The sequence below is a fragment of the Lepidochelys kempii genome, chromosome 24 (assembly GCF_965140285.1).
Source record: "Lepidochelys kempii isolate rLepKem1 chromosome 24, rLepKem1.hap1, whole genome shotgun sequence".
Classification (NCBI taxonomy): domain Eukaryota; kingdom Metazoa; phylum Chordata; order Testudines; family Cheloniidae; genus Lepidochelys; species Lepidochelys kempii.
The window spans coordinates 14,775,277-14,803,222 of NC_136403.1; the positions used below are offsets into that span (position 1 = coordinate 14,775,277).

Below are 27,946 nucleotides of genomic sequence, written 5' to 3' on the forward strand. Positions count from 1 at the left end.
ATTGCACCCTGGTGTAAATCAGGAGTAAACCCCACTGGAGCGAGCGTGGCTGATTCCTCCCAGTCCTCAAATCCTCCCAGGGGGCCAATCATGTCACTGAAATTGGTGTTCAGAAAAGAAAACGTTTCTATTGTACTTTTTATTTCAAATTTCTTAGAAATAATAAAACTGTCATACAACTCTATACAATTCTTTGCCTGCCAGAGAGCTTTTAGTGTTTGCCAGACACTTGGCAATGCTTCAGTTTTGTCGGTTTGTTGACATTTGGCCCCCGTGACTGAGAGGTTGAAACCTTCAGGATTGCAGCGAGGTGGGCGTCAGAGAGTTGTGTTCGGTATTTTGACTTGTTTATATTCATTGCGGCAAAAAGTGACCCGGCCTCCATGGCTGACTCTGCCCGGCGACTAGTGACGGTATCGCTGTCCCTCTCCCCCAGCCAATGGGAGCTGGGGTGGCGGACATTGCCGGCAGCGTGTCTGCCTGCCTCTCTCCTCCGCGGGCCGCAGCGGGGAGGTTCTTGGTCCGCAGATGGCCCGCGGGCCGGGACTTTGAGACCCCTGCTCTAGAAACTGTGTCAGTTAAACAACAATGCCCTTGAGCCAGGGTAGTATTAAAATAATCATGATTCGGTTCCTGGAAAATCAGGAGATTTTGCTTAAAAAGCATGAGCTTTTTTTGAAAAAAGAAATGTGTTGTTCCTTCGTGATTCTGACCCTTTCTGGGCGGGGGGGGGGGGGGTCTCATTTCCCCCGCTTTTCTCCTCAAACACCAGGTCTTGTGTCTTTTGTAGTAGCCGCCGAGTTAGTCTGTATTCGCAAAAAGAAAAGGAGGACTTGTGGCATCTTAGAGACGAACACATTTATTTGAGCATAAGCTTTTGTGAGCTACAGCTCACTTCATCGGATGCATACAGTGGAAAATATATATTTTCCACTGTATATTTTCCACTGAATGCATCCGATGAAGTGAGCTGTAGCTCACGAAAGCTTATGCTCAAATAAATGTGTTCGTCTCTAAGGTGCCACAAGTCCTCCTTTTCTTGTTTCTTTTGTTTTCACAAGTGGACACTGAAATTCCCCAGTAAGCTCCTGAATTCGAGAGCTCGGGAGTCAAGAAAAATGACAGTGTCCAGCTCTTCTCTGCCACCAGGAGAGCGAGAGACTTGTTTTGTTTTACAATGAAAGCCGAGCATCCCTCCAAATCACCTGACTGCCCCCGACAGGGTCTCCTAGCAAGACACCTAAAATCAGGAGAGTGACAATAGAAGCATGAGAATTGGGCAGTGCTGGTCCCCCAGCGGGGCCCGTGTGTGATGAGCCACAGGGCCACTCTTGCACGGAGTTGCTTTCATCTCGGGCAGAGTTTTGCTCCAGCTATCCCATGCCATTGAGGGACATCGGCGTTTGCAAGGCTTTAAGGAGACAATCCAACCTGGTCTCCGAGCTGCCCGCTTGACTGAGAGACAAAGGAGGGCGAGGGAATATGTTCTATTGGCCCAACTTCTGTTGGTGAAAGAGGCAAGCTTTCGAGCCCCACAGAGCTCCTCTTCTCATTGCTCGATGCCATACGTGCCGGGCAGAGCTATGAGTGGCATGTGAAAAGCAGGAGCTGTGGAGCACCATTGCCGGCTGGTCAAAAATGAAGGACCCTCTCTGCCCCCACCACCCCCAAATCATGAGATTGGCAGACTGTGACAAAGTGGGACTGTTCTTAATGTTTCCTCTGAATAGTGTGGAGGTGCCTCAGTTTCCCCTAGGCAGTTCTTAAGTCTCTAGGGGGTGGGGTAAGGGTGCATGATCATTGCAGAGCCCAAGAGGGCAGGTGTGTGCAGGGGTCTGGACACAGAGAATGGCCGACACACTGTTTCCTGGCAACTGATGGCCTGGGCCCTTCCCCCCTGCAAGGTGAGAGCTAAAGGGTTGGAGAACAAAGGAATCAGGTGACCTCCTGGCCCGGGAAAGGGACAAAGCCCAGAGGAGGAGGGGCTGGAGTGGGAGTCACTTTGGGGCTGTCTGGGGACATGGAGTGAAGTGCAGACGGGGTTGTCTGGCTCACGGCCCCCCAAAATGGACCCAGCTGAGGGGTCCTGTTCTCTGCACCTACAAGCTCTGTGTTAGACCATGTTCCTGTCGTCTAATAAACCTTCTGTTTTACTGGCTGGCTGAGAGTCACGTCTGACTGCAGAGTTGGGGGGCAGGACCCTCTGGCTTCCCCAGGACCCTGCCTGGGCGGACTCACTGTCGGAAGCGCACGGAGGGGCAGAGGAGGCTGAAGGCTCCGAGGTCAGAGCCAGGAAGGTGGAGCCGGGTGAGCTGTGTGTCCTGCAGACAGGCTGCTCCCAGAGAGGAGACTTCCCCAGAGTCCTGCCTGGCTTCATGGGGAGCCGTCCAGAGCATCGCCCGGGGACGCCGTGACACATACAAAGTCATGAGATTTTTTCTTTTAAATGTTGGGCTCTTTTTATTTGCCTCTGGCTCCTGAACTGTCAGGGCAGTGGTCCCCAAACTTTTTACATCTCACCCTCCCTTACCCCTCTCTGTGCCCCCCCTCAAACTGTGGTTGGAGGGGGTGAGCGGACGGAGGAAAGGGGGTCGAGGCTGGGGCTAGAGCTGTGGCTAGGCTGGAAGCCAGGAGCTGAGGCAGGGGCCACAGCTGATGGTGGGTCTGGAGCTGGGGGCGGAGCTGTGGCTGGGGGCGGAGCTGTGGCTGGGGGCGGGGCCACGGCTAGGCTGGGAGCCAGGGGTTGAGGGGCTGAGGCCAGGGCCGCAGCTGGGAGTCGGAGTTGCAGATGGGGGCAGAGCAGTACTGGGTGGCTCGACTTCCCCAACCCCTGTGGGGGCTGGCTTGGACCCCACTGCGCCCCCCCGAACATTTCTTCCCCCACCCAGGGGGCACACCCCACAGTTTGGGGTCCACTGCATCAGGGCCATCATTGGGTTCGCATTTCCATGACTCTGGTAGCTTGTGATTGAAGAAAAATATATTTTCAGGCTTTTATTTGCAGTCGTGAGGGCTAGAGTTGTATGGTTTTATTTATTTTTTCCTACAGAAAAGCTAAGAGCCTCATGCATTGTCATAATTAGCGCTAGCTGCAATTTTTCAGATGAATAGATTATTTGCTGAAAAATGCAGTCTGGGGGTCGACTATTTTGTGAATTACAGTCGAATTGGGCAAATAGTTTCAGCTGACCAAAATATAAGGTTTTTTTTTCCTAAAAAGACAAAACATTTTGTTTAGATGTTTTCCAAATGAAACGCTTCAAACGTCTGTTTCAAAACAATGTTTCCTTTTGTAGTTTAGCTACATTTATTCAACAACCACCCAAAAAAGAAACAAAAACCCACCTGAAAATGAAACAAAATGAAACAACACAATACCCCGCCCCTCAATCATTCAGCATAATTTTTTGTTTGTTTGTTTTTAATTTCAGTTGGAAAAAACAACTAAAATCCATTTTGGGTTGACCTGAAATGATATTTTTTTTTCAGATTTTTTTTTCATTTTGGCCACCGAGCTGAATAATTCATTATTAGCTCCGCTGTAATCATGACACCATCATGATTCAATCTTGCACGTTGGCAACACTGTGTGTGTTTGTAGTTTTTAGGTATAAAGTGCACCATCTACTAGCATGGAGGTATAACAGCATCCTTATACTGCACATAAAAGGGGTTGGAAAACTTGAGTTTTTTCTCCCCATTCGAAATTAAAACGCCTGTCTTGCTTTGACTTAGAACGTTGTTTTGGTTATAAAAGCAAAAAACAAGATTTTAAGTTGAAACTTTTCATGTGTTTTTACCCTTTGGATGGTTCGCACGGGAAAATCAGATTTTCCCCCCAGCTCAGAACTCCCATTTTTGTCCCCTTGCAAAAAAATCTTGGCTACAACCATATTTTTCGCTGGCAAAACTTTCTCCAGGAAAAAATTTCCACTGGCATGACCTGTTAGTACATAAGAATGGCCACATGAATCAGACCAATGGTCCATGTAGCCCAGTAATCTGTCTTCTGCCAGTGGCCAGTGCCAGGTGCTTGAGAGGGAACGAACAGAACAGGCAATCAATAAGTTATGCATCCTCTGTCATCTAGTCCGAGGCTTAGGGACATCCAGAGCATGGGGTTGCATCCCCAACCATCCTGGCTAATAGCCATTGGTGGACCTATCCACCAGGAATGTACCTAGTTCTTTTCTGAACCCTGTTATAATTTTGACCTCACAACATCCCCTGGCAAAGAGTTCCACAGGTTGACTGTGCACTGAGTGAAGAAGTACTTCTTTTTGTTTGTTTTAAACCTGCTGCCTATTAATGTCATTGGAGGACCTCTAATTCTTGTGGACTGAGAAGGGGTAAATAACACTTCCTTATTTACTTTCTCTATCCCCGTCATAATTTATAAAGCTCTGCCATATCCCCCTGTAGGTGTCTCTTTTCCAAGTTGAACAGTCCCAGTCTTTTAAATCTCTCCTCGGATGGAAGCTGTTCCGTCCCCCTCATCATTTTTATTGCTCTTCTCTTCACTGTGTCCTATTCTAATATATCTTTTCTCAGATAGGGCAACCAGAACTATACGTAGTATTCAAGGTGTGGGCATACCATGGATTTATATAGAGGCATTATGATATTTTCTGTCTTATTATCTATTCCTTTCCTAATGGTTCATAGAATCATAGAATATCAGGGTTGGAAGGGACCTCAGGAGGTCATCTAGTCCAACCCCCTGGTCAAAGCAGGACCAATCCCCAATTAAATCATCCCAGCCAGGGCTTTGTCAAGCCTGACCTTAAAAACTTCGAAGGAAGGAGATTCCACCACCTCCCTAGGTAACGCATTCCAGTGTTTCACCACCCTCCTAGTGAAAAAGTTTTTCCTAATATCCAACCTAAACCTCCCCCACTGCAACTTGAGACCATTGCTCCTTGTCCTGTCATCTTCTACCACTGAGAATAGTCTAGAACCATCCTCTTTGGAACCACCTCTCAGGTAGTTGAAAGCAGCTATCAAATCCCCCCTCATTCTTGTCTTCTGAAGACTAAACAATCCCAGTTCCCTCAGCCTCTCCTCATAAGTCATGTGTTCGACCCCTAATTATTTTTGTTGCCCTCCGCTGGACTCTCTCCAATTTTTCCACATCCTTCTTGTAGTGTGGGGCCCAAAACTGGACACAGTACTCCAGACGAGGCCTCACCAATGTCGAATAGAGGGGAACGATCACGTCCCTTGCATTCTATTAGATTTTTTTAACTGCTGCTGGACATTGAGTGGACGTTTTCAGAGAACTATCCACCATGACTCCAAGCTCCCTTTCTTGCATGGTAATGGCTAATTTAGACCCAATCATTTTATATGGATAGTTGGGATTATGTTTTCCAACACGCACTACTTTGCCCTTATCAGTGTCGAATTTCATCTGCCTTTTTTTGCCCAGTCACCCCACAGTTTTGTGAGATCCCTTTGCCACTCTTCGCAGTCTGCTTTGGACTAGCTTGAGTCATTTTGGATCGTCTGCAAACTTTGCCACCTCGCTGTTTACCCCTTTTTCCAGATCATTTAGCTAAAGCCATTGCTGCGGTTATGTATGGCACGCCCACTCGGTGTTTAAGCCACACCCACTCAGTGTGGTGCTCTGTCCCCCTCATCTGGGGGCTGGGATGCATCTGGAAGTTGATAAGCCTTCGAACAGAGCTGGTTCTTTTAGCTCAGGTGGCAGCGGCCCAGGATTTTAGATGCAGAGGTCGTGGGTTCGAGCCCCTCTGTCAACCTCCCACCTGGGTGCATCGACAGCAAGGCTTCCTATGGGGAGGGGAAAGAGGGGCTCTGTCTCAGATGGAGAGAGAGAGCAGATGTAGACAAGAAAGTGACAGAGGCTGGTAGATCCGGTCCTAGGTGCAAAGGAGGCAATGAGCCACGGGTGTTTTTTCACACTGTTTATTACAGGAATCTCAGTTCCCTGGGGAAGAGGCAGTGGCAGCTGTGGCTTGCTTCTAGCAGGTGTTGGAGGCTTGGTTGCTGGAGTTCTCCCTTATAGTGCCCCGGATCCAGCTGGTGAATCTGCAGACTTTGGTGTAGACGCCCGGCTTGCCTTTTGGTGCGCAAACCTGTGATCCCCACGAGACGATGCCCTGGAGTTTCCCATTGCAGACCAGCGGGCCACCAGAGTCACCCTGCATGGGGGAAGGAGGATGGGGAAGTGGGGAGAGACAGAGAAACCATCTCCATGGTAATGATAAGACCACTGAGCTCACCCCATCAGTAGATCTCAGAGAACTTTACAAAGGAGATCGGGATCCGTTAGTGATCCGGTTGAGATGCATTTCCAGTTCCGATGGAAAGTTCCCCAAAGGTGACCTAGGGGGTTTGCTGTCATCTTCCCCTTCCCCACACTGACCCCACCCTTACCTGGCAGGAATCCACACCTCCTTCCTTCACACCAGCACATAGCATGTTTTCGGTGACGGCCCCGGGGTAAGATTTATCGCAGTCCGTGTTGCGCTGGATGTAGACTTTCCCACACTGCAGAACGTTGGGGTACTGCACTGGAACAAAAAGTCCCCAGAAGTTCACTGATGAGTTAAAGGGTGAGAGAAAATGCTTCCGCCCATCTAGACGTAACGCAGCATCTGTGTCTCAGTGACCACTCAGCACTTTGGTTCCAAGGGGAGCTTCATCTGAGAAAGAACTAGGGCTGTGTGATAAATTCTAACTTATGGGAGTGGAATTTCAGAGTAGCCTAGGTGAGTTAGGTGCACAAAATCCCAGCCTTCATGGTTAGGGTTGGTGGCAAAAGGGGAAGAAGGAGAGTGGGGATTGCAAACGTTGTTGTTTCCAAATGTTTTTTTTCACAGTTGTCTCATTGAAAATGAAAAATGCATCAAACGTTTGAAATTTGGAAATCATGTCAAAATTTCAAAGTTTGGAAATCTTGCCAACTTTTTGAAGTCTGGGGAGCGCATCAACATTTGGAAATTTGGACTCTCGTTGCAATTTCAAACTTTGGAATCTTGTTGAGATTTTGAAACGTGAAATCTTGGTGAAATTTGGCAAGCATGTCAAAAGATCAAAACTGCCTTGCAAATCTCATTGAAATATTGAAATCTGCTAGTCACATTGAAAAACTGAAATTTGGAAATCTTGTCAAAATTTTGAAATTTGAAAATCTCATCAGAATTTCTAAACATTCAAAATTTGACCAGTCAGTTGAAAAGTAGATGGGAAATGGTCACAAAAATTGTAGATACATGGCAGTGAATATTAGGTAGGGAGGACCCCAGACTGTGGTAAAATGTTGGCACAGAAACATCTAATTTGTTACTGTCACAGAATTCAAAGTGCCTCAGAAAGTATCTATATATCCATCCACCCTTATACACATTCACCTGTCTTTACGCATACCTATCATCCATCCATCTCTCTTCAGACACTTCCATTCATCCATCATGACACACATCTATCTATCTATCTATCTGTCTTGGCCAGGAACACCTATTTAATGGTGTGTCTACCCAGTGCATGGCTGCCATAGTACGTCGGAGGAGCTCCAGAGAGCTCTGAAAGGCCATCGCAAGGGTGTTCAAAGAACTCTCACTGCAGAACATCTGCGGTGCTCGCCCTCGTTCCTGCAGGACCCCATATTCCCTCCACCTCCCTTCTGCCCCCCAGCGCCCCATTGCAGATTGCTTCTGTACCTTTAAGGGTCTGGACCGTGCCCCATCCGGACACCAGGCATTCCGTGTTGGGTTCAGGGCATCTGTCAGGCAGGCGGATGGTTTTGACGTAGTTGTTGAGGTTGGCAGTGCTCTGCAGCTTCAGCAGCATGATGTCGTAGTCGTGCGTGGTGATGTTGTAGTTGGGGTGAGGGAAGGACTGGGTTGATTTGATGCACTGCTCTGTCCCCTCGCTGGTCCTCAGGCTGTACTCCCCCAGGCGAATGGAGATGGGTCTGTAGCAGGGACATGGCACAGAGAGCAAGATAAAAATAGCTGAAACCTCACCTGGGACCTCCCCTCTTCCCACCTTTCCTCCTTCTATAGCTGGGGACTCTCTCCTGGGTAGCAGTGACTCTGAAAAAGATTTGGGGGTCATGGTGGGTAATTGGCGGCACACGAGCTGCAGCCCAAACAGCTAATGTGATCCTGGGAGGCATAAACAGGGGAATCTTGACTAGGAGCAGAGGGGTTATTTTACCTTTATATTTGACCCTGGTGTGACCATAGCTGGAATCCTGTGTCCTCAATTCAAGAAGGATTTTGATCAATTGGAGAAGGTTCAGAGAAGAGCCAGGAGAATGATTAAAGGATTAGAAAATCTGATTTATAGTGAGAGCTCAATCTAGTTAGTTTAACAAAGAGAAGGTTAAGGGGTGACTTGATCCCAGTGTATAAATACCTAGATATGGAATAAATATTTAATTATCGGCTCCCCAGTCTAGCAGAGGAAGGTCTAACATAATCCAGTGGCTGGAAGTTGAAGCTAAATAAATTCAGATGGGAAATAAAGCACAAAGTTTTAATGGTGCGAGTGATTAACCAGTGGAACAATTTACCAAGGGGTCTGGTGGTTGATTCATCATCGTTGGGAATTTTAAAATCAAGACTGGATATTTTTCTAAAAACTTTGCTCTGGAAATTATTTTGGGGCAGTTCTCTGGTGTGTGGTACGGGGGGTGGGGAGGAGGGGCGCAGGGAATCACTTTTCCCAAAAATGTTTTTGGTAAACATTTTAAAACCCATTTTTGGTGAAAAACAGTTGCAAAAACAATTAACAGGGTTTTTTAGTTTGTTCTGTTTTCAAATACCCTTTTGGTTAAAAAAAAAAATCATTTTTTTTTTAAAACTGGTTTTCATTAAAAAGCCTGTCTTTGAAAACCATTTTCTGTGCAAAAAAATCATTTTGTGAAAATCATTTTTGGTCCAAGTGTATGGTTTTCATTCAAAACCTGAGAAATTTAGCTGCAAATGAGAGTGCTTAAAAATTACATCTGATAAAATTACCACCTAAAATTACCTTTCAACTGAAAAATGTTGGTTATAGCTACAACCTTCAAGCCCCAAGAGCTGGCAACTCTTCACAATGGGAGACTAGTGAATAGCACATATTGCAGAATGCATTTCTGTGATGCTGTGTGTGAAATGCACAACAAAGGACTAACACATGCACCTCCATTTTAGTAATGAAGATGGCTAGCCTTGAGGTTATGGTGAGAGTATGCTGTCTGAGAGACCTAGGTTCTAGTCCCTCCTTGAGCAAGTCACTTAACTTCTTTGTGTCTCAGTTTCCCCATCTTTACACTGCCCTAGTTCAGAGGGCTGTTGTCAAGATAAATATGACTGTGATGCCACAGTGCTGGGGGCCAAGTAAGTACTTTAGAGTGATCAACAGAGAGCTGTTTTTAATGCTTCATTTCTTCCCAGCTCAGCGATTTTTTGCTATTCACCCAACTCTGTTCATGATAATTACGCTTAATGGAATACGGGAATATAATTATTATTATTATTATATAATTATAATATAGAGGGCATGTTCCAAACATCGCACATGCATGAACATAGCTCCCTGTGAGAAAGTGAAGCAAATGACATTAACCCCAGATGGGGAAACTGAAGCAGAGACTGATTACAGTCAGAAGTCATTTGCACATAGACTATCAAGGACTATAAGCTATGAAATTCATCTCAGCCCCATCAACCACGAGATTCTTCCAGGCTCCCAACAATATCTTTTCATCCTAGAAGAGCCAATCTAGTATACTGCTTTTGTGAATTTGTTCTGGAGTCCTCGGCTGGGTTTATACTACTGTTAGGGTGAGTTAAAATGTATGTTTTTTTGAGGGAATTTTGGATTTCTGGCTCAGTAAAATATTTCACACAAATTTCCCACTGAAAATGCCAATTTTTGTCAAAAAACAAAATGCCCAAAAACTGTCAAAAATTTGGCCATTTATAGATAGATAGGTAGATAAATAGTCTTATTCTGAAATGGCACCACTGCACCTCATGAGAGTTATAGCATGGGAACCTTGTGTCCTCCCCGCCACCCCCCATTCTCTTCTACTTTCCAGGGTCTCCAGCTGGACTACATCTCCCATGATGCTCTGCAGATGTGCAACATTTAACCCTAAAAGCACATTGCATCATGGGAGATGCAGACCAATCAGGGAACCCGGCCTATAGAAGAGAATGGGAGCACACTGCAGCCCAACTACACCTCCTGTGATACACTGTGGCTGTGCGATATTAACACTTGTCAGTTGACCCAATACTAGAGGAGACACTTGGTGCATCATGGGAGATGTAGTCCGACCAGGAAATCCAGTCTATAGAGAAGAATACAAGCGGAGAGATGTGAGACACCCATACTATATCTCCCATAAGGCACTGCGGTGACTTTCCATATGGAAATATTTCAGATCTTGGATTTTTTGCCAAAAAGCCCTCAAAATTTCCTGTGGAAAATTTGCAAAAAGATGATTTTTTTCCCCCTCCACTTTCAGTGGAGGAAAAAAACCAACCCATTTTCTCACCAGCCCCAGCTGTACACACCCTTCCAGAGGGAGGGGAAGGGCGGATGAGCCCGGCTCCCTTTGCAAGGTCTCCTAATCCTCTGCCTTTCTATGTCGGATGCTTTTAAGCAGAGACGCCAGCAGCTGGTTATGGCTGGGTGGTGATTCCAACCAGAGACAGACCGCAAAGCAAAGCCGCCACGTGAGATTTATCATCCCAAGCAATCTGGTGACTAAGGTCTACTCTGCCTAAGAAAAGCTGCCCGATGTAAATAATTACTGAGCTGATTTGATTGAGGGTTAAACCAGTTTCCGTGTGTCCACACTGTGGGGAGCAGGGTGTCCCGCCATTTCATCTAGACCAGTGGTGCCCAAACATTTCCTCTCACATTCCCCTTACCAGTAATTGGTGTCCATGCCCCCCAGGCTGGGAGCAGAGTCATGACCAGGTTAGGGGCTGTGGGTGGGAGCAGAGCCGGTGTGATAAATGAAAGGGGGAGACACCCAGCCAGCCAGTAGCTATAAAATCCTTCTTAGTAGCTGTTCCCTAATTGCTCTACCTGTAAAGGGTTAAAAAGTCTCACTGCGATGCACAGGTAAAAGGAAGTGAGTGGGCACCTAGCCAAAAGAGCCAATGGGAAGGCTAGAACATTTTAAAATTGAAAAAAGACTCCCCTTTTGTCCATCTGTTGTTGTTCTCCCTGGGAGATGCAGACAGGGAAAGAGCGATGCTGTAAGAAGCTTGGGGCCAGGTATGAAAAATCCTCGGTATCATACCTAGAAATGACTCATTTGAAACCCCAGATATGTAAGCAGACCAGGGGGCCGGTGGCCAAGCAGAGGCTGAGAGTGGGGGCCAAGCTGCAGCCAGGAGCAGGGGCCAAGGGCTGAGCTGCAGCTGGAAGCAGGGCCACAGGGCTCAGAATGGAGCCGGGGCCACAGCTGCAGGTGAGGGAGGGGCCGTGGGGGCTGGCATGGGCCTCGCTCTGCCCCCCTGGACGTTCCTCCATGCCCCATCCCACCGTTTGGGGACCACTGCTCTAGACGGACCTAAGAACAGTTGAGTTAAAACCAGGGCAGCGTTTCCAGAAGAGGCAAGATTCTAAAATTTAACCTCCCTGGCAAATCTGCTTGGGCCTGTCCTGTACCTTGCTGCACTGCATCTTTTCTATAATCCAATAAATTAGAGCCAGCCGAGATCTGCTTCAGGACAGCTGGCAAAGGGGAAACATGGTGGAATTCCTCAAATGCAATATGCCTAGGCTTGGAAGGATATGATTTTTATTAATCAGTGTCGATTGCACTGCACACACACAGACCGTGGGGAAAATGTTTCCATGGATGATGACCAAAACGTAGCGAAAGGCAAAGTAAGGAAAATGTGGCTCAAGCCCTTTGGATTTCAGGCTCTTTGTTTTGTCCGATTTGCCACGCGATGCTGGCAATTTGTGTTTTACCGTCTACAAAGCGTTAACTTTTTGACTCCCCACATCTACTGCCGTTAAATAATCATGTGATCCCTCCCAGTTGTTTGCCCCCTGCGATGATGAAAATTTAAATAACTAAGAACAGGGGGGAAAAGATGCTGGAAATGTATCATTTTGCACAACTGTGAAAATTTAAAACAATAAAAAAAAGTACAAAGAAGCGTCAATATTGCCCTTCAAAATGATCAAAAAATAAAAGCCAAATTCTGCCAAGCCCAAAGATGCAGGAGGGCAGGCTGGCTGGACCATGGATCTGATATGGGTTGAAGGCTGGGAGATACCTGGCTGGGTGGCCCCCTGTGTCTGAAATGGGGTGAGGAGATGGGGGACGCTGGGCTAACAAACAACCAACCAACAAAACGCCGCCCACAATATATGTATTTTGATGTTATCATTTTCCTTCCCTTATCCTCATGTGACACCACAAGCTGGAATACAGGGGTGTGAATCGGCAAGCGCTCCAACGTGTTCCAGGTTGCGCCGCAAAACCGGCCAGGACGGTTGAAAACCGGCCAGGTGGCAACCCTAGAAGTGGGGGGCGGGAGTACACCAGGCTAGACGGGCCATGCATCTAAGCTAGATTCATAGAGACATAGATTCCAAGGCTGGAATGGTCCACTGTGATCATCTTGTCTCAGGCCCTGCAGAGCTCAGGCCAGAAACCTGCCCCAAAACTAATTCCCAAAGCAGTTCTTTTAGAGAAACAGCCAGTGTTGATTTAAAATCTTTCAGTGATTGAGAACCCACCATGACCCTTGATAAATTGTTCTCATGGTTAATTATGCCTTATTTCCCATCTGAATTTGTCTAGCTTCAGCTTCCAGCCGCTGGGTGGTGTTAGACCTACCTCTGTGAGACTGACGAGCCCATTAGCAAATATTTGTTCCTCACGTAGGTGCTTACAGACGGGGATCACATCACCCATGACCCTTCTCTTTGTTAAGCTTTGTTAAGGCAGATGAAATTCAACGTTGATAAATGCAAAGTAATGCACACTAGAAAACACAATCCCAACCATACATGTAAAATGATGGGATCTAAATTAGCTGTTACCACTCAAGAAAGAGATCTTGGAGTCATTGTGGATAGTTCTCTGAAATCGTCCACTCAAAAGCAAACAGAATGTTGGGAATCATTAAGAAAGGGAGAGATAATAAGACAGAAAATCTCATATTGCCTCTATATAAATCCATGGTACGCCCACACATTGCATACCACATGCAGATGTGGTCACCCCATCTAAAAAAAGATCTATTGGAATTGGAAAAGGTCCAGAAAAGGGCAACAAAAATTATTAGGGGTATGGAATGGCTTCCATATGAAGAGAGATTAATAAGACTGGGACTTTTCAACTTGGAAAAGAGACGACTAAGGGGGGATATGATAGAGATCTATAAAATCATGACTGGTGTGGAGAAAATAAATAAGGAAGTGTTATTTACTCCTTCTCAGAACACAAGAACTAGGGGTCACCAAATGAAATTAATAGGCAGCAGGTTTAAAACAAATAAAAGGAAATATTTCTTCACACAACGCATAGTCAATTTGTGGAACTTCTTGCTAGAGGATGTTGTGAAGGCCAAGACCATTAGAGGGTTCGAAAAAGAAATCAATAAATTCCTGGAGGACGGGTCCATCAATGGCTACTAGTCTGGATGGGAAGAGATGGTGTCCCTAGCCTCTGAAGCTGGGAATGGATGACGGGATGGATCACTTGATGATTACCTGTTCTGTTCATTCCCTCTGGGGCACCTGGCATTGGCCACTGTCAGAAGACAGGATACTGGGCTAGATGGACCTTTGGTCTGACCCTGTGTGGCCGTTCTTCTGTTCTGCTAGATGGAGATCCTGGATTCTCTCACTCTAAGGCAGGTTTTCTAACCTTTAATCATTCTCATGGGTCTTCTCTGAACCATCTCTGTTTTATGAGCTCATAGATCTGTTCTGGGCTGGGGGACACCCAGTTCGATGAGCCTCTGTATCTGATCTGGGATGGGGGACACTGAGCTAGACAGACCTGACGTGGGAGGGGAGACTGGGCCAGATGGGTGCATGGGTCTGATTCGGGGGGGGGTGGGCAGGGAAGGATGGTGGATACCAGTCTGCATCCAGGGCAGCAAGGAGTGGGTGAGGATCCCGGCCTGGACTGGCCCATTGTTCCATCTCTAACGATTCCTGTGTTGCTCTTATATATTCCTCATGTACACCGTGTTGCCCTGATACTGTTGGCTGGCATTCACCGTCCTCAGGCGCTTTCTGTCAGTAACGCTCATGCCAGTTGGCATAGATGTGCAGGTGTGAAAATCCAGCTGGGTACACAAGGTCTTTAATTGTTTCCCAGATGCCACCGGGAGCAGACTATGGAGATGGCATTTATTCAGAAGAAAAAGCCTAATTCCATGTTTAATGATGGGCTGAGGTATAAAATCAGACTTTTGGATTTTGGGTTTCCTCTGATTTTCTGCCACTTAAGGCGACAGGGTGAATGGGATCTAGGAGTTTTGTGGACCATTCCCTCCCCCCCTCACATACACATTTTTTTCCTTTTTCTTTGTTTCCTTTTTCCCTTTTCTCCATCAGGGCTGGTCCAAATTTTTCTGGGGAAACTGTTTTTCGATGGAGAATTGTTTTTTGGACAGTGCAAAATTTACTGTGAAAAGTGTCTGCTCTCTGGAAGAATTTTAACATTACATCAAAAAGAGAACACCACCAAACCAACAAGTTGTATCTAAAAAACAGCAAAACGTCAGTTTGGAAATACTGCCTCAGTGACTCATGGGAACTGCAGTTTCCTTTATGGACTGGACTCCACGTCTGGACTACATCTCCCATGCTGCACTACAGCAACTCACAAGTCACGGTGCATCATGAGAGCTGTAGTATTTTTCAAGCACTGAAAACAAAAGGCACTTACCTCCCAATCCCCTCTCCCCCACCCATTCCATCCAGCATAAGGATTGGTTATTAAATAGATCACATTGACACTGAAAGGTTTCAGAGTAGCAGCCGTGTTAGTCTGTATTCACAAAAAGAAAAGGAGGACTTGTGGCACCTTAGAGACCAACCGATTTATTTGAGCATAAGCTTTTGCTTAAATAAATTGGTTAGTCTCTAAGGTGCCACAAGTACTCCTTTTCTTTTTATTGGCACTGAAGTGATGCAATTAGATGGATAAAGGACAAGGGGTGTTTGCTGACCCGATTGTGCTGGGCACTGCACAGACCCCAACTGAGATGAGGACATCACCACATGAGTTATACCCACAGTTATACTCTGCAGCCACGAAGGCTAGAAATTTACCTTTGTTTTTAATGAAAGTTATGAACCTGCAGAATCTGTAGATGTCGTGTCGGCTGCCAGCCAAACATAGTCCAGTGGCCACGTCTGACCTTCCTGCACCACATAAGGCTTTCCTTCCCCAGGGGCTCATGCTTCAAGATCTAAATTCCCCGTTACAAACAGGTTCCCCACTGCCAGTGATAATCTCGTGATTTTTCTTGCCAATCTCAGAATTTTTGAATCAATCTTGTGGGTTTTTTTGATGCCTGTCTCAGGACCTCTTTTCTGCCAGTCTCATGGTGTGTTTTTTTTTTAAATCACAGTTTAATAATTGTAACCCCAGCTCACTGTAATCTCATGATTTTTAAATCAGTCTTATGGTTTTCTGATGCCAATCTCATTTCTTGGCATAAAAAGCCAGTCTCAGGGCTTTTCATGCTAACCTGTTGCTTTTTCTCAGGGCTTTGAGGTGAGGACACTGCTGGCTTTGCAGTGAGGCAGACATCTGAAAGCAAGGGACAATCTTTTCCCTGCCTGCATTTGTGCCATTCCAACCCTCTGGATTTCCAGCCCTTCCCGCCCAAGGCTACAGAGATACACCTACACAGGGCGGTTCTGTCTGCATCTCACGCCCCCGCTCAGCATCAGCTTTGTGCAATTCAGGGGAGTGAAGGCAGTTTTCAAATCGACAGCTGTGTGGGTAATGGCAGATCCAGGCCTTGAGCCACGGAGCAGAGATTTGTTGGGGAAGGAAGAGAGGTGCTGGGGGCCTGGCCCCATTCACTCCAATGGAGTTACGGTTGATTGTCACCAGCTCGGGATCTGGCCCCATTGACTCCAATGGAGCTACGGCCCATTGACATCAGCTGGGGATCTTGCCCCGTTGTGTTAATGGCCTAGAGGTTGGGGGAAATGTCAGGTGGACGTTGTCCTTGGAGGCTACTGTGCTAAACTCAATGGTGTTTAAAAGAGCCCTGAGTCCAGGGAGCTGAGATCAAGGGAATTAGACAGCAGGGCAGAAGCAATCTGGGGGCGGGGCGGACAGCAAATTAGACAGAGATTTGCAACTGATCGGACTGCAGCCGAAAATACACGCAAAGGCCATTGCTACTCTGGGCCGCATACTTATTGCAGATTATTCATGTTATTATTGCCTACAGGTGCCCCATTATGCCAGGTGCTGCACAAAGACACACCGAGACGCTGCATGGCTGCGTTCTGCTAGGGGAAGCACATTCGGGGCTAGGTGCTGAGCCCCAGCTCCCTCAAGGTATTTCAGTGCTTAACTGCTGCCCAGCGAGGTACTGAGGCTGAGAGACGCAGGGTGTTCTAGCCAAGAGGCCGGGAAATGATCTAGAAGGTAGAGGGACTGATTTCGGAGGGAAAGGCAAAGGCTGGGCTGGGCAAAGGTAGTTATGGTGCGTCTATGCTGTGACCTGGGGTCATGAGGCTGCAAAATTGCAGTGTAGAGGTCTGGGCTCAGGCTGGAGCCCAGGCTTCGAGACCCCAAGAAAGGGAGGGTCTCAGAACCCGGATCCAAACACCCACACTGCAGTTCTTAGCCCCGCAGTCCAAATCACCTGAGCCGGCGACTCGGTGCTGTGGGTTTTGTATCGCCTGTTTCGATGGGTATAAATTTCTGGGCACCCTTTGGAAAACCTGCCTCTTTAGCTGTGAGGACTATTCTCCCTGTCGCACAGATGGGGAAACCGAAGCATACGGAGGCTAAATGACTTGCCTAAAGTCACCCAGGAAGTCTGTAGCAGAGCAAGGCCTCGAACGCAGCTCTCCCCAAGATTGATCCTTGGAACAACTGCCCCAGAAGTGGGGGCGGGGCCAATTCTTTGTCATTCAGAAGCTTTCCGTCAAGATTGGGCGCCTTTCTCTCAAAGCTCTGCTCTAGCTCAGCCACCAGATATGGGCTTGAAATCTGTGAAGGGATGGCGTTAAGGGCACACAAGCAAGAGGGAGCTTGGGCTGCGTGCAGGAATCCTTGGGGGAGGTTCTCTGGCCTGGGCTAGGCAGGAGATCGGGTTGGATGGGCAGAACAGTGACTGCTGGTTTTGAAAACTATGAATTATGATGTGAAACTTTGCAACAGGGCATTTCTCAGTTGGAAAATGCTGATTCCTCAAAAGCAGATGTGTCAATTTTGATGAAATTTGGTTCTTTGGGAAGGAGCATTCTGATAGGTTCAAAACTGACGTTTTATAACCGTTTACCCAGCCTCCCTTACACACCTTAGCCCAGTGGTTTGCACACTCTTCTGCAGTGTGGGAAACCCAAACTCAGATCCCTTCTTCCCATCTAGCAAAGGGGAATTGAACACAGGTGGTCCACATCCAAGGTGAGTGCCCTAACCCATGGGCTAAAGGTTATATCACCTCCACTGGTCATTTTGGGGATGGCACCTAAGTCCCCCCTAAAAAAAGTTTAGGCCAAATCTATTCACTGAATTTGTGTTCAATTCACAAGTAATTTAAGGGCAACCAAGACTCCATTTTCCCCCAAATCAATTATTCACTGTCCAAAAAATATTTCTCCAGAAAAATTTGTCTTTGTGATTCTTCTTCTGCTCTAAGCAAAGTTAGCATTGTGCTTCTGGTGAATTAGGCCTGTCCTGTGTGTGTATCCCACAACCGGGAGCTCTTTTGCGTTGGTAAATCACTAAATTAAAGTGAATTTTTGGAGGAATTAATTCGTAGATTCCAAGACCAGAAGGGATCATCTGGTCTCCCTCCTGTGTCACACAGACCAGAGAACTGCTCCAAAATAATTCCTGGAAACACATCCACTCTTGATTTAAAAGTTAGCAGTGATGGAGAATCCACCACGACCCATGGTAAATTGTCCCAGTGGTTAATTACCTTCACTGGTAAAAATGAATGCCTTATTAAGCCAGTCTCAGCAGAGCTGCATTAGAAATTTGCACCAGTTAAACTCTTTTTGGGGTGATTTACTTCAACTAGTGCAACTTCAGGCTGGGGTGTGCACTATGAGTAGACTTGGAATAATTCAATTTGTCCCTGGGATTTGTTGGGTTTCATCTCCCAGCCATCAGATCTTGCTCTGCCTGCCTTTGTCTGCTGGGTTACAGAAACCTTGACCCTCTGAAATCTCGTCCCATTGGAGGTGCTGATAGACCAGGATCAAGTCTTTGCTGTCTCTGGGAGAAACTCAATAGATCGAGCTTCAGTATCTGGCTGTAAGGCAATTTTTTCATCCCTTAGATTGTTCCTGTTGCTCTTCTCTGACCCCTCCCTGATCTCCTGACATCCCATAGGCACCATCTTTATGAGTTGCCGGGGGTTGCTCGACCCCTGCTCTGCCCCAGGCCCTGCCCCCACTCCACCCTTTCCCCCAAACCCCCACCCCGCCGCTTCCCACCCCAGCTCTGCCCTGTTCTGCCCCCTCCCCTGAGTGCACCCTGCCCTCACTCCTTCCCCTCCACCCCCGTGCCTCCTGCATACCGCTGAACAGCTGATTGCTGTGGATGGGAGGCACTGGGAGGGAGGAGGAGGAGCTGATTGGTGGGGCTGCCAGCAGGCAGGAAGTGCTGCAGGGAGGGGGAAGGGGAGGAGCTGATTGTGGGGGGCCGCTGAGCACCCACTATTTTTTCCCGTGGATGCTCCAGCGCTGGGTCAGCACCTGTGTGACATCCTGTTTCATGAGTGCCCCATCCCCGCCCCCGAGCCAGGTGTAGTCTCCAGCCACGGTCTCCCTAATGTCTTGTCCAGAGAGGGCCCCACCTCCTGGCTCCTACTTGCCATTCGTCCGGTTCTCCCGCCCAGGGTCATGCTCACTGTCAGCCACAGCATTGCCACAGCTCATGGGTGGTTGATTCCACCAGGACTCCTGTGTCCTTCCCAGGGTCACTGCTTTCCAGGGTACAGCCCCCTGGCTTGGAATTGTGACCTAGATTCTTTGTTCATAGATGTGGGACCTGGCATAGGCTGGATTAACATGTGTGTTCTAAGAAGGAAACTTTTCCAAGGGAAATCTCTGTGGTCAAAAAATCTCGCAACAAAACTCTGATGCCAACATTTTTGACGTGATTTTCTTGTTTCATTTTGACAATCCTATGAAATGTTTGATTTTGAATTTATCATTTCAATGCATTTTGATTATATTATATTATATTATATTATATTATATTATAAAAATCAAAATGAAATGAGTGGACATTATTGAAATCGAACATTTATTACCTTATTTCAACAAGGCAATTTGACATTCTCAAAATGAAACAGTCTGACAGTTCCAAACCTAAATTCTTCAGAATTTTTGTTCTATGGAAAATTTAGAAATGTCACTTTTTTGATCCAGTTCAGGAAAAATAACTCACAATTTCTGAATTTGCTGCAGAATCAAACTCTCTGTTTCTAACCAGCTCTAGACAGGAGTTTGTATCCATTTAACTAAATTGATTTAAAAACACAACTGTAGTTAAACCAGTGCCTCTTGTAAAATGAACTGTGGAGCAAAGGGAGATACACGCACGCGAGGGATTTGAAAATGAATTGAGAATGGAGAGAAAGGCATAAAAGGGACATTGCCTATGTAATATTTTTGTTTGACGTGATTCCTTTCTAGAGCTGAGCAAATCATTTGCAACACATAATTTTTCTGACATACATGGGTGGTGCGTATCATAGACTGGGCAAAGCTGGGCCTCCCCAAACAGCCCTGCATGGCCCTGCCCATGCTCTGCCCTGAGGACACCCGCCCATGCTTGCTGCTTCCCCCTTGGCTCCAGCCCAGGCAGGCTGCTCCTCTTCCAGGAAGAGCCCTGGGGCTGGGGCTGGGGCTAGGGCAGCCGGCCTGGAGCTGGGACTTGGAGTGGCTGGGGCTTCGCAGCGCTGGGGGGGCCCTGTGTGCTAGGGCCACGGCTCCTGGTGCTGCAGGGCTGGGGGCTGCGTTGCCGGAGCTGCAGGGCTGGGGGTGCTGTGGCTGCCGGTGTTGTGGCTACCTGCCCTGTGCTGGGGGAGGGTTGGGGGCATTGGGGCTGGGGCCCCGACACCCAGCTCTCCAGGGCTGGGGGTCCTAGGGGCAACGCTGCCCACCTGGCACTCCAGGGCTGGGGGCTGCGTGCTGCCCACCTGCCTGGCGCTTGGGGGCTGGGGGCCACATGCTGCTCACCTGCCTGGTGCTTGGGGGCTGAGGGCCGCATGCTGCCCGCCTGCCTGGCATTCTGGGGCTGGAGGCATTTGAGCGGCCCGGAGCTGGGGGAGGGGGAAGGAGGGGCTCTGGACTTCAGTGGGGGCAGAGGGGTGGGCCTCGGGCAGAAGGGGTGGACTGAGCTGGGGGCTAGCCTCCCCAAGTCTGTGGTTCACCCACCACCCATGCTGACATATTGCATTTCTCTTTCCCCCTTGAACAGAGTACAAACACTGCAAGTATACACAAGCTTCTCCACGAGGAGAAATTCTCCCAGTCATCAGCCCGAAGCATTCAAAAATTGCAAGTCAGGCCCCAAAATCATTAGACGAGCTGGGCAAAGAAAGGATCTGTCGTTCACTGGCAATTCTGAATAAGCGGAAAAAAAATTATTGAACCGAAAATGACTTTTTTCTAAATTCCCAGAGAATCCAAAAGCTAAAAAAATTAAGCACAGGCCAAACACAATGTTTCATTTGTCCTGAAACAAAATATTTCATTTCAATCCTTTCGCGACATTTTTAATTAAAAAAAAAAATCCTGCAGGAAATTGCTGAACAAAGAAGTCCTTTCGAATTGAAAAATTAAAACGTGTCATTTCAAAAATGTCAGAATGCAATATTTAGATTTTTTTTCCTGAATTTTTATCTTTTAGGATTTTTTTCCCCTGAAGCAATTGGGTGAAATCAACATGAATTAATGAAATCTGCATTTTTAGCTGAAAAATATCTGCATTGTTCACCAAAATTAAAAAAAGGGTTTAGTCAAAAGAGTTGCCCGAGTCTAGTCAAAATAGAACTAAAATAGGACGTGGGATTCAACTCTCATCCCCGATTTGTTATAGACAATAAATCATTCCACCAGAAGAGGATGCCGCGTGGCCTACTGCACGGGCGGGCAAACGTTTTGGCCTGAGAGCCACATCGGGTTTCCAAAATTGTATGGAGGGCCAGTTAGGGGAGGCTGTGCCTCCCAAACAGCCAGGCGCGGCCCAGGCCCTGACGCCTATCCGACTCCTCCGATTCTCGCCCCCTGACAGCCCCCCTGGGACTCCTACCCCATCCAACTCCCTCTGTTCCCTGTCCCCTGGTGGGCCCCTGGGACCCTTGCCCCATCCACCCTCCCTGCTCCCTGTCCCCTGACCGCCCCTGGACCCCCCACCCCTGACTGCCCCCTGCCACCCCATCAACCCCTCCTCTCATTCCTGACTGCCCCCCCACGGGACCCCTGCCCCATCCAACCACCCCTTCTCTCTGTCCTCTGACTGCCCCCGGAAGCTCTGCCCCTGACTGCCTCCCCCATCGCTCCATCCACCCCCCCCCCTTCCTGACTGCTCCCCCAGGACCTGTGCCCCATCCAACCACCCCTTCTCCCTGTCCCCTGACTGCCCCCGGAACCCCTGCCCCGACTGCCTCCCCCATCGCTCCACCCACCCCCCCTTCCTGACTGCTCCCCCAGGACCCCTGCCCCATCCAACCACCCCTTCTCCTTGTCCCCTGGCTGCCCCCCCCGGAACCCCTGCCCCTGACTGGCCCCTGCCGCCCCATCCAACCCCTCCTCTCCTTCCTGACTGCCCCCCTGGGACCCTTGCCCGCATTCAACCTCCCTGTTCCCTGCCCTCTGACTGCCCTGCCCCCTATCCACACCCCTGCCCCCTGACCACCACCCCGAACTCCCCAGCCCTCTATCCAACCCCCCCGCTCCCTGCCCCCTTACCGCGCTGCCTGGAGGACCAGTGGCTGCCGGCACTACAGTCATGCCGCCCGGCTGGAGCCAGCCACCCTCCGCGCAGCACAGAGCACTGGGTCAGGCCACGGCTCTGCAGCCCCCGTGCCCAGAGCATTGCGCTGGTGGGGCAGTCAGCTGAGGCTGCCGGGGAGGGAGAATAGCAGGGAAGGGGCCGGGGGTGAGCCTCCCGGGCCAGGAGCTCAGGGGCCAGGCAGGAGGGTCACGCTGGCCGGATGTGGCCATAGTTTGCCCATCTCTGGCCTATTGTTTCTAGCCATAATGATGCAAACTACGAATGCTGGCTGATAACTTCAAAGCCATTTAATGCATTGGAATGTCCAATTCCCAGTCAAATAAATGGGAACTGGCCATCAAAATCTAGTGGCTGGCTTTCAAATCCCAGCCTAACTCCAGATCTTCATTATAGTGTTTTGCAGGTATAGTAAAGGGCTTAAATGTTGGGGAAATCAGGGTTGGTAATATGCTAGAAATGACATTTATTGTGACTGGAGCTAGGCAATATTTTTCAGCCAGACCTTTTTTTCTGGTGAAAAATCCAAATTCGGCAACACTGACTATTTTACGAATTCGTGTCGGTTTCCAAATTGTTCATTTAAAACCAAAATATGAGAAAATCCAAAATGTTTCTTGTCGACAGTTGGAAATTTTGATTCAAAATTTCCCTTCATTTGATTTTGAAAAAACATTAAAAAACGCTCAGTGTCAGAATGAAATCTTTCATTTCAGGTCAAACAAAACGTTCCATCCCGCCCAAAACAAAAAAGTGTTGTTATACTTTTCAATTTGCTGTACATTGTGAAAAATGTCAACCCCACACAATTTCCCCCTGATTTTTCAGCATTGCCAGTGGACCGAAAAATCGATTCTTTGCTCAGCTGTATTTCAAGGCATCAAAACCGATATCGAGGGAGAAATTTCCCTTCTGCTTCCAGAACTGCCAGCCCCACACATTCCAAAGTCGTGAGTCCAGCCCCCCAAAATCACGAGATTGGCTTAAAAATCAGGAAATTACTTGTAAATTTTTAAAACTACAGATCAAATACAGCAAGGAGCGCAGATTGTTATTATTTGTTTAAATTTACCATCTGGTTTCAGACTCTTTAGATTTCTCAAATTTTCCAGCTTTTCTCCCCAACTAGGAAGGTGGAAACTTACTTTTCTTATTATAATGGAAGCTGAGATACTCTCATAGTCCCTGGACTCCAGGGGCTGAGACTTGGAGAAAAGCGCCACTAACTACTGGGGGACTAGTGATAAAATAGCAACGCTGGGCCTGAACCCCAGCTGGTGTCAATTGGTTGTAACCCCACTAGAGCCAATTTATGCCATCTGAGGATCTAGTTCACATTTCCAAGTACCTTATACAGATCAGGACCCCATTTTGCTGGGCATTGCTCAGACACACAGTCAGGGACAGTCTCTGCCCCAGGTGGGACCAGGGCCTCGTTGTGCTGGGCACTGCCCAGACACAGCCAGAGACAGGCCCTGCCTGGAAGCTCTTATACTCTACAAAACCAAGGCCCCAACAGAGAGCAGGAGAAGGATCATGGAATCATAGAATCTCAGGGCTGGAAGGGACCTCAGGTGGTATCTAGTCCAACCCCCTGCTCAAAGCAGGACCAACACCAACTAAATCATCCCAGCCAGGGCTTTGTCAATCCTGACCTTAAAAACCTCAAAGGAAGGAGATTCCATCACCTCCCTAGGGAATCCATTCCAGTGCTTCACCACCCTCCGAGTGAAAAAGTTTTTCCTAATATCCAACCTAAACCTCCCCCACTGCAACTTGAGACCATTACTCCTTGTTCTGTCATCTGCTACCACTGAGAACAGTCTAGATCCATCCTCTTTGGAACCTCATTTCAGGTAGTTGGAAGCAGCTATCAAATCCCCCCTCATTCTTCTCTTCTGCAGACTAAACAATCCCAGTTCCCTCAGCCTCTCCTCATAAGTCATGTGCTCACTGGACTCTTTCCAATTTTTCCACATCCTTCTTGTAGTGTGGGGCCCAAAACTGGACACAGTACTCCAGATGTGGCCACACCAATGCTCAATAGAGGGGAATGATCACGTCCCTCAATCTGCTGGCAATGCCCCTATTTATACAGTCCAGTGAGCCTTCTTGGCAACAAGGGCACACTGAAAAACTTGGTTAGATGCCACAAAGTACATGGCAATGCCTTAACCATATGCATGTTGTAAAGGTCACTAGGACCTCTCCCATCCTTATCAAGGGGAGTGAGAACCTTCTCACCTTTCTTACTACATGTATGGCAAAACGTGTTCTGAATCTCCCACCTCACACATCCAGCAGAGCTAGCTAGGGTCCTTATACAGCTCCCATTTCCATAGCTTCTAGGCCTCTTTCCCCTCATCGGCCCCCCTGTGAAGCAGGGCAGGGCTGTTATCCCCATTGTCCAGATGGGGGAAACTGAGGCACAGGCCGGCTCAGTGATCTGCCCAAGGGAAGTCGGCGTCAAGCAGGGAATGGAAGCTGGGTGTCCTGAGCACCCGGCTCAAGCTCTAACCGATGGGCCCCCACTCTCTGCGTCCCCTCTCCTGGCCCTGGGCTACTTACCTCGCAGTGTTGCAGTGGGCGGCCGTCAGCACCCAGCCGGGGTCGATCAACACCCCCCCACAGCGCACGATGTTGGCGGAGCCCATCAGGGCCACCTGGTAGCCTTGCTGTTGCCGGTCACAGGAATCTCCCCCAATGATCCGCTCGTCCTCAGCAGCCACTAAAGTGTGTGTGTATGGGGGGAATTGTCCGTGTCCGAGCTAGGGTTGCCAATTGTCTAATTGCACCAACCCAAACACCCTTGCCCTTCCCCTGTCCCGCCCCTTCCCCAGGCCATGCACCTGCCCCGTCCTTTCTCCAAGGCCCTGCGCCCACTCATTCCAGCCCCCCTCCTTCCGTCACTCGATCTCCCCCATCCTCACTCACTTTCACCAGGCTGGGGCAGGGGATTGGGGTGCGGTAGGGGGTGCAGGCTCTGGGTTGGGGAGTGGGTCTGAGGGGTTCGGAGCATGGGAGGGGGCTCCGGGGTGATCCTGGGGCAAGGGGTTGGGGTGCAAAAGGGGGCTCCAGGCTGAGCCCGGGGCAGGGGATTGGGCTGTGGGAGGGGGCTCAGGGTGAAGACTCTGGCCGGAGGGCGCTTAACCATGGGTGGCTCCTGGAAGCGGTAGCATGTCTGGCAGCGTCTCCTAGGCTCAGGGGTGGCCAGGCGGCTTTGCATGCTGGTTCTGCCTGCAGTCACTGCCCCTGCAACTCCCATTGTCCGCGGTTCCCCGTTCCAGGCCAATGGGAGCTGCGGAGTTGGCGCTCGGGGCGGGGGCAGCGTGTGGAGACCCCCCTGTCCGCGCCTTCTCCTAGGAGCCGCTGCTGAGCCAGGCAGGGGTCCCTGGGGCTGGGCCAGGACCTGGAATGCTGCAGGGGGAGAGGGCAGAGGGATGGGGGGAGCTGGGATCACGGGGGATGTATGGGGACGTGTAGGGGTTCAGGGATTGGGGGACATTGTTTGAAGATGTACGGACATGTGCGGACCATTTTAAACGGTTGGTGGAGACTCCTGCTCATGGCAGCGTAGGCTTGAGGGCAGGGGATGTGGGGAGCATAGGGGGTGGTGCAGGGGAGTACATGGGGTGGGGAGCTCAGGGGGGTGGGGTGAGGGAATACGTGGGATGGGGGAGTACATGAGGTGAGGATCACAGGGGGTGGGGCAGGGGAATACATGGAGTGGGATCACAGGGGATGGGGTGGGGGAGTATGTGGGGTGGTGTGGTGTGGGGAATTACGTGGAGTGGGGAGGTCAGGGGGTGGGTGGCGCAGGGCAGTATGTGGGGTGGGGAGCTCAGAGGGTGGGGCAGGGGAGTACATGGGGTGGGATCACAGGGGATGGGGTGGGGGAGTATGTGGGGTGGTGTGGGGAATTATGTGGAGTGGGCAGGTCAGGGGGTGGGTGGGGCAGGGCAGTATGTGGGGTGGGGAGCTCAGAGGGTGGGGCAGGGGAGTACATGGGGTGGGATCACAGGGGATGGGGTGGGGGAGTATGTGGGGTGGGGTGGTGTGGGGAATTACGTGGGGTGGGGCAGGGGAGTATGTGGGGTGGGGAGCTCAGGGGGTGGGGCAGGGGAGTACATGGGGTGGGATCACAGGGGATGGGGTGGGGGAGTATGTGGGGTGGGGAGCACAGGCGGTGGGGTGGGGCGGGGGGAGTACGTTGGGGGTGCACAAACATTCTTCCTGAGCCATTAATCATCCTTGCCCAGCCATCCCCTGGTGTCTGACCCCCCCATGCTTCCCCCAGAGCCAGCCCCCGAGCTGTCCCTCCTAGCTCCACTCTGCTACCGCCCCGGGTCACCCACTGGGTGCTCGGCGATGGTGGGGCCTCCTGCCATGGCTCACAGACAGACAGACAGACACCCTGGCATACACACACGCACGCACGCACAGGCAGTAACACACGCACGGTAACACACACGCACATACAGTAACGCACACACACACACAGCGACACACACACGCACACACACAGCAACACACACATGCATATACCGTAGCACACACACACAGTAACACACATAGGCAGTAATGCACAAACACTCGCATGCACACACCCAGGAACACACACATGCATGTGCACATGCCCCCCGCACGCATGTGTAGACTTTTAACATGTACACACAGCCCTGTGGCTACACACACAGACACAGAAACACTCACAGAATCATAGAAGATCAGGGTTGGAAGGGACCTCAGGAGGTATCTAGTCCAACCCCCTGCTCAAAAGCAGGACCCATCCCCAATTAAATCATCCCAGCCAGGGCTTTGTCAAGCCTGACCTTAAAAACTTCTAGGGAAGGAGATTCCACCACCTCCCTAGGTAACGCATTCCAGTTACCACCTCACCACCCTCCTAGTGAAAAAGTTTTTCCTAATATCCAACCTAAACCTCCCCCACTGCAACTTGAGACCATTACTCCTTGTTCTGTCATCTGCTACCACTGAGAACAGTCTAGAGCCATCCTCTTTGGAACCCCCTTTCAGGTAGTTGAAAGCAGCTATCAAATCCCCCCTCATTCTTCTCTTCCGCAGACTAAACAATCCCAGCTCCCTCAGCCTCTCCTCATAACTCATGTGTTCCAGACCCCTAATCATTTTTGTTGCCCTTCCCTGGACTCTCTCCAATTTGTCCACATCCTTCTTGTAGTGTGGGGCCCAAAACTGGACACAGTACTCCAGATGAGGCCTCACCAATGTCGAATAGAGGGGAACGATCACGTCCCTCGATCTGCTGGCAATGCCCCTACTTATACATCCCAAAATGCCATTGGTCTTCTTGGCAACAAGGGCACACTGCTGACTCCTATCCAGCTTCTCGTCCACTGTCACCCCTAGGTCCTTTTCCGCAGAACGTCTGCCGAGCCATTCGGCCCCTAGTCTGTAGCGGTGCACGGGATTCTTCCGTCCTCATGCACAAACACACACAGTTACTTTACTCATGTGTACGCACATGTGCACACACAGAGACACACACACATCCCTGCACGTGCTGACACCTGCCCTCAAACACGGACACTTACACACTTGCCTGTGCCATCTACAGACGCTCACACACACCCCCTCATGCACACGGACGCTCGCCCAGTCACCCACACTCACACCCGCACCCACAAATGCACAGCCTCCGCCCCGCACACACACAGAGAAACACTCGCCCTCCAGCCCCCTTTCACCTGAAGCCAGCAGCAGCATCGCCGTGGCCAGCAGGACCAT

The 27,946-nt window shown here is 49.3% G+C and overlaps 1 protein-coding gene and 1 non-coding gene across 2 annotated transcripts; both read right to left on the bottom strand.

Moving 5' to 3' along the window:
- Window positions 1-5,984: 5,984 nt before the first annotated feature.
- Window positions 5,985-27,946, bottom strand: LOC140902941 (trypsin). Its single transcript, XM_073323523.2, has 5 exons — window positions 27,907-27,946; window positions 24,749-24,908; window positions 7,686-7,939; window positions 6,400-6,536; window positions 5,985-6,164 (listed from the first exon to the last, which is right to left on the bottom strand). The coding sequence occupies exons 1-5, from the start codon at window positions 27,944-27,946 to the stop codon at window positions 5,985-5,987; spliced, it is 771 nt and encodes a 256-aa protein (XP_073179624.1).
- On the bottom strand, window positions 24,311-24,438 carry LOC140903018 (U6atac minor spliceosomal RNA). Its single transcript, XR_012156145.1, has one exon. It is a non-coding gene; the product is annotated as a U6atac minor spliceosomal RNA (small nuclear RNA).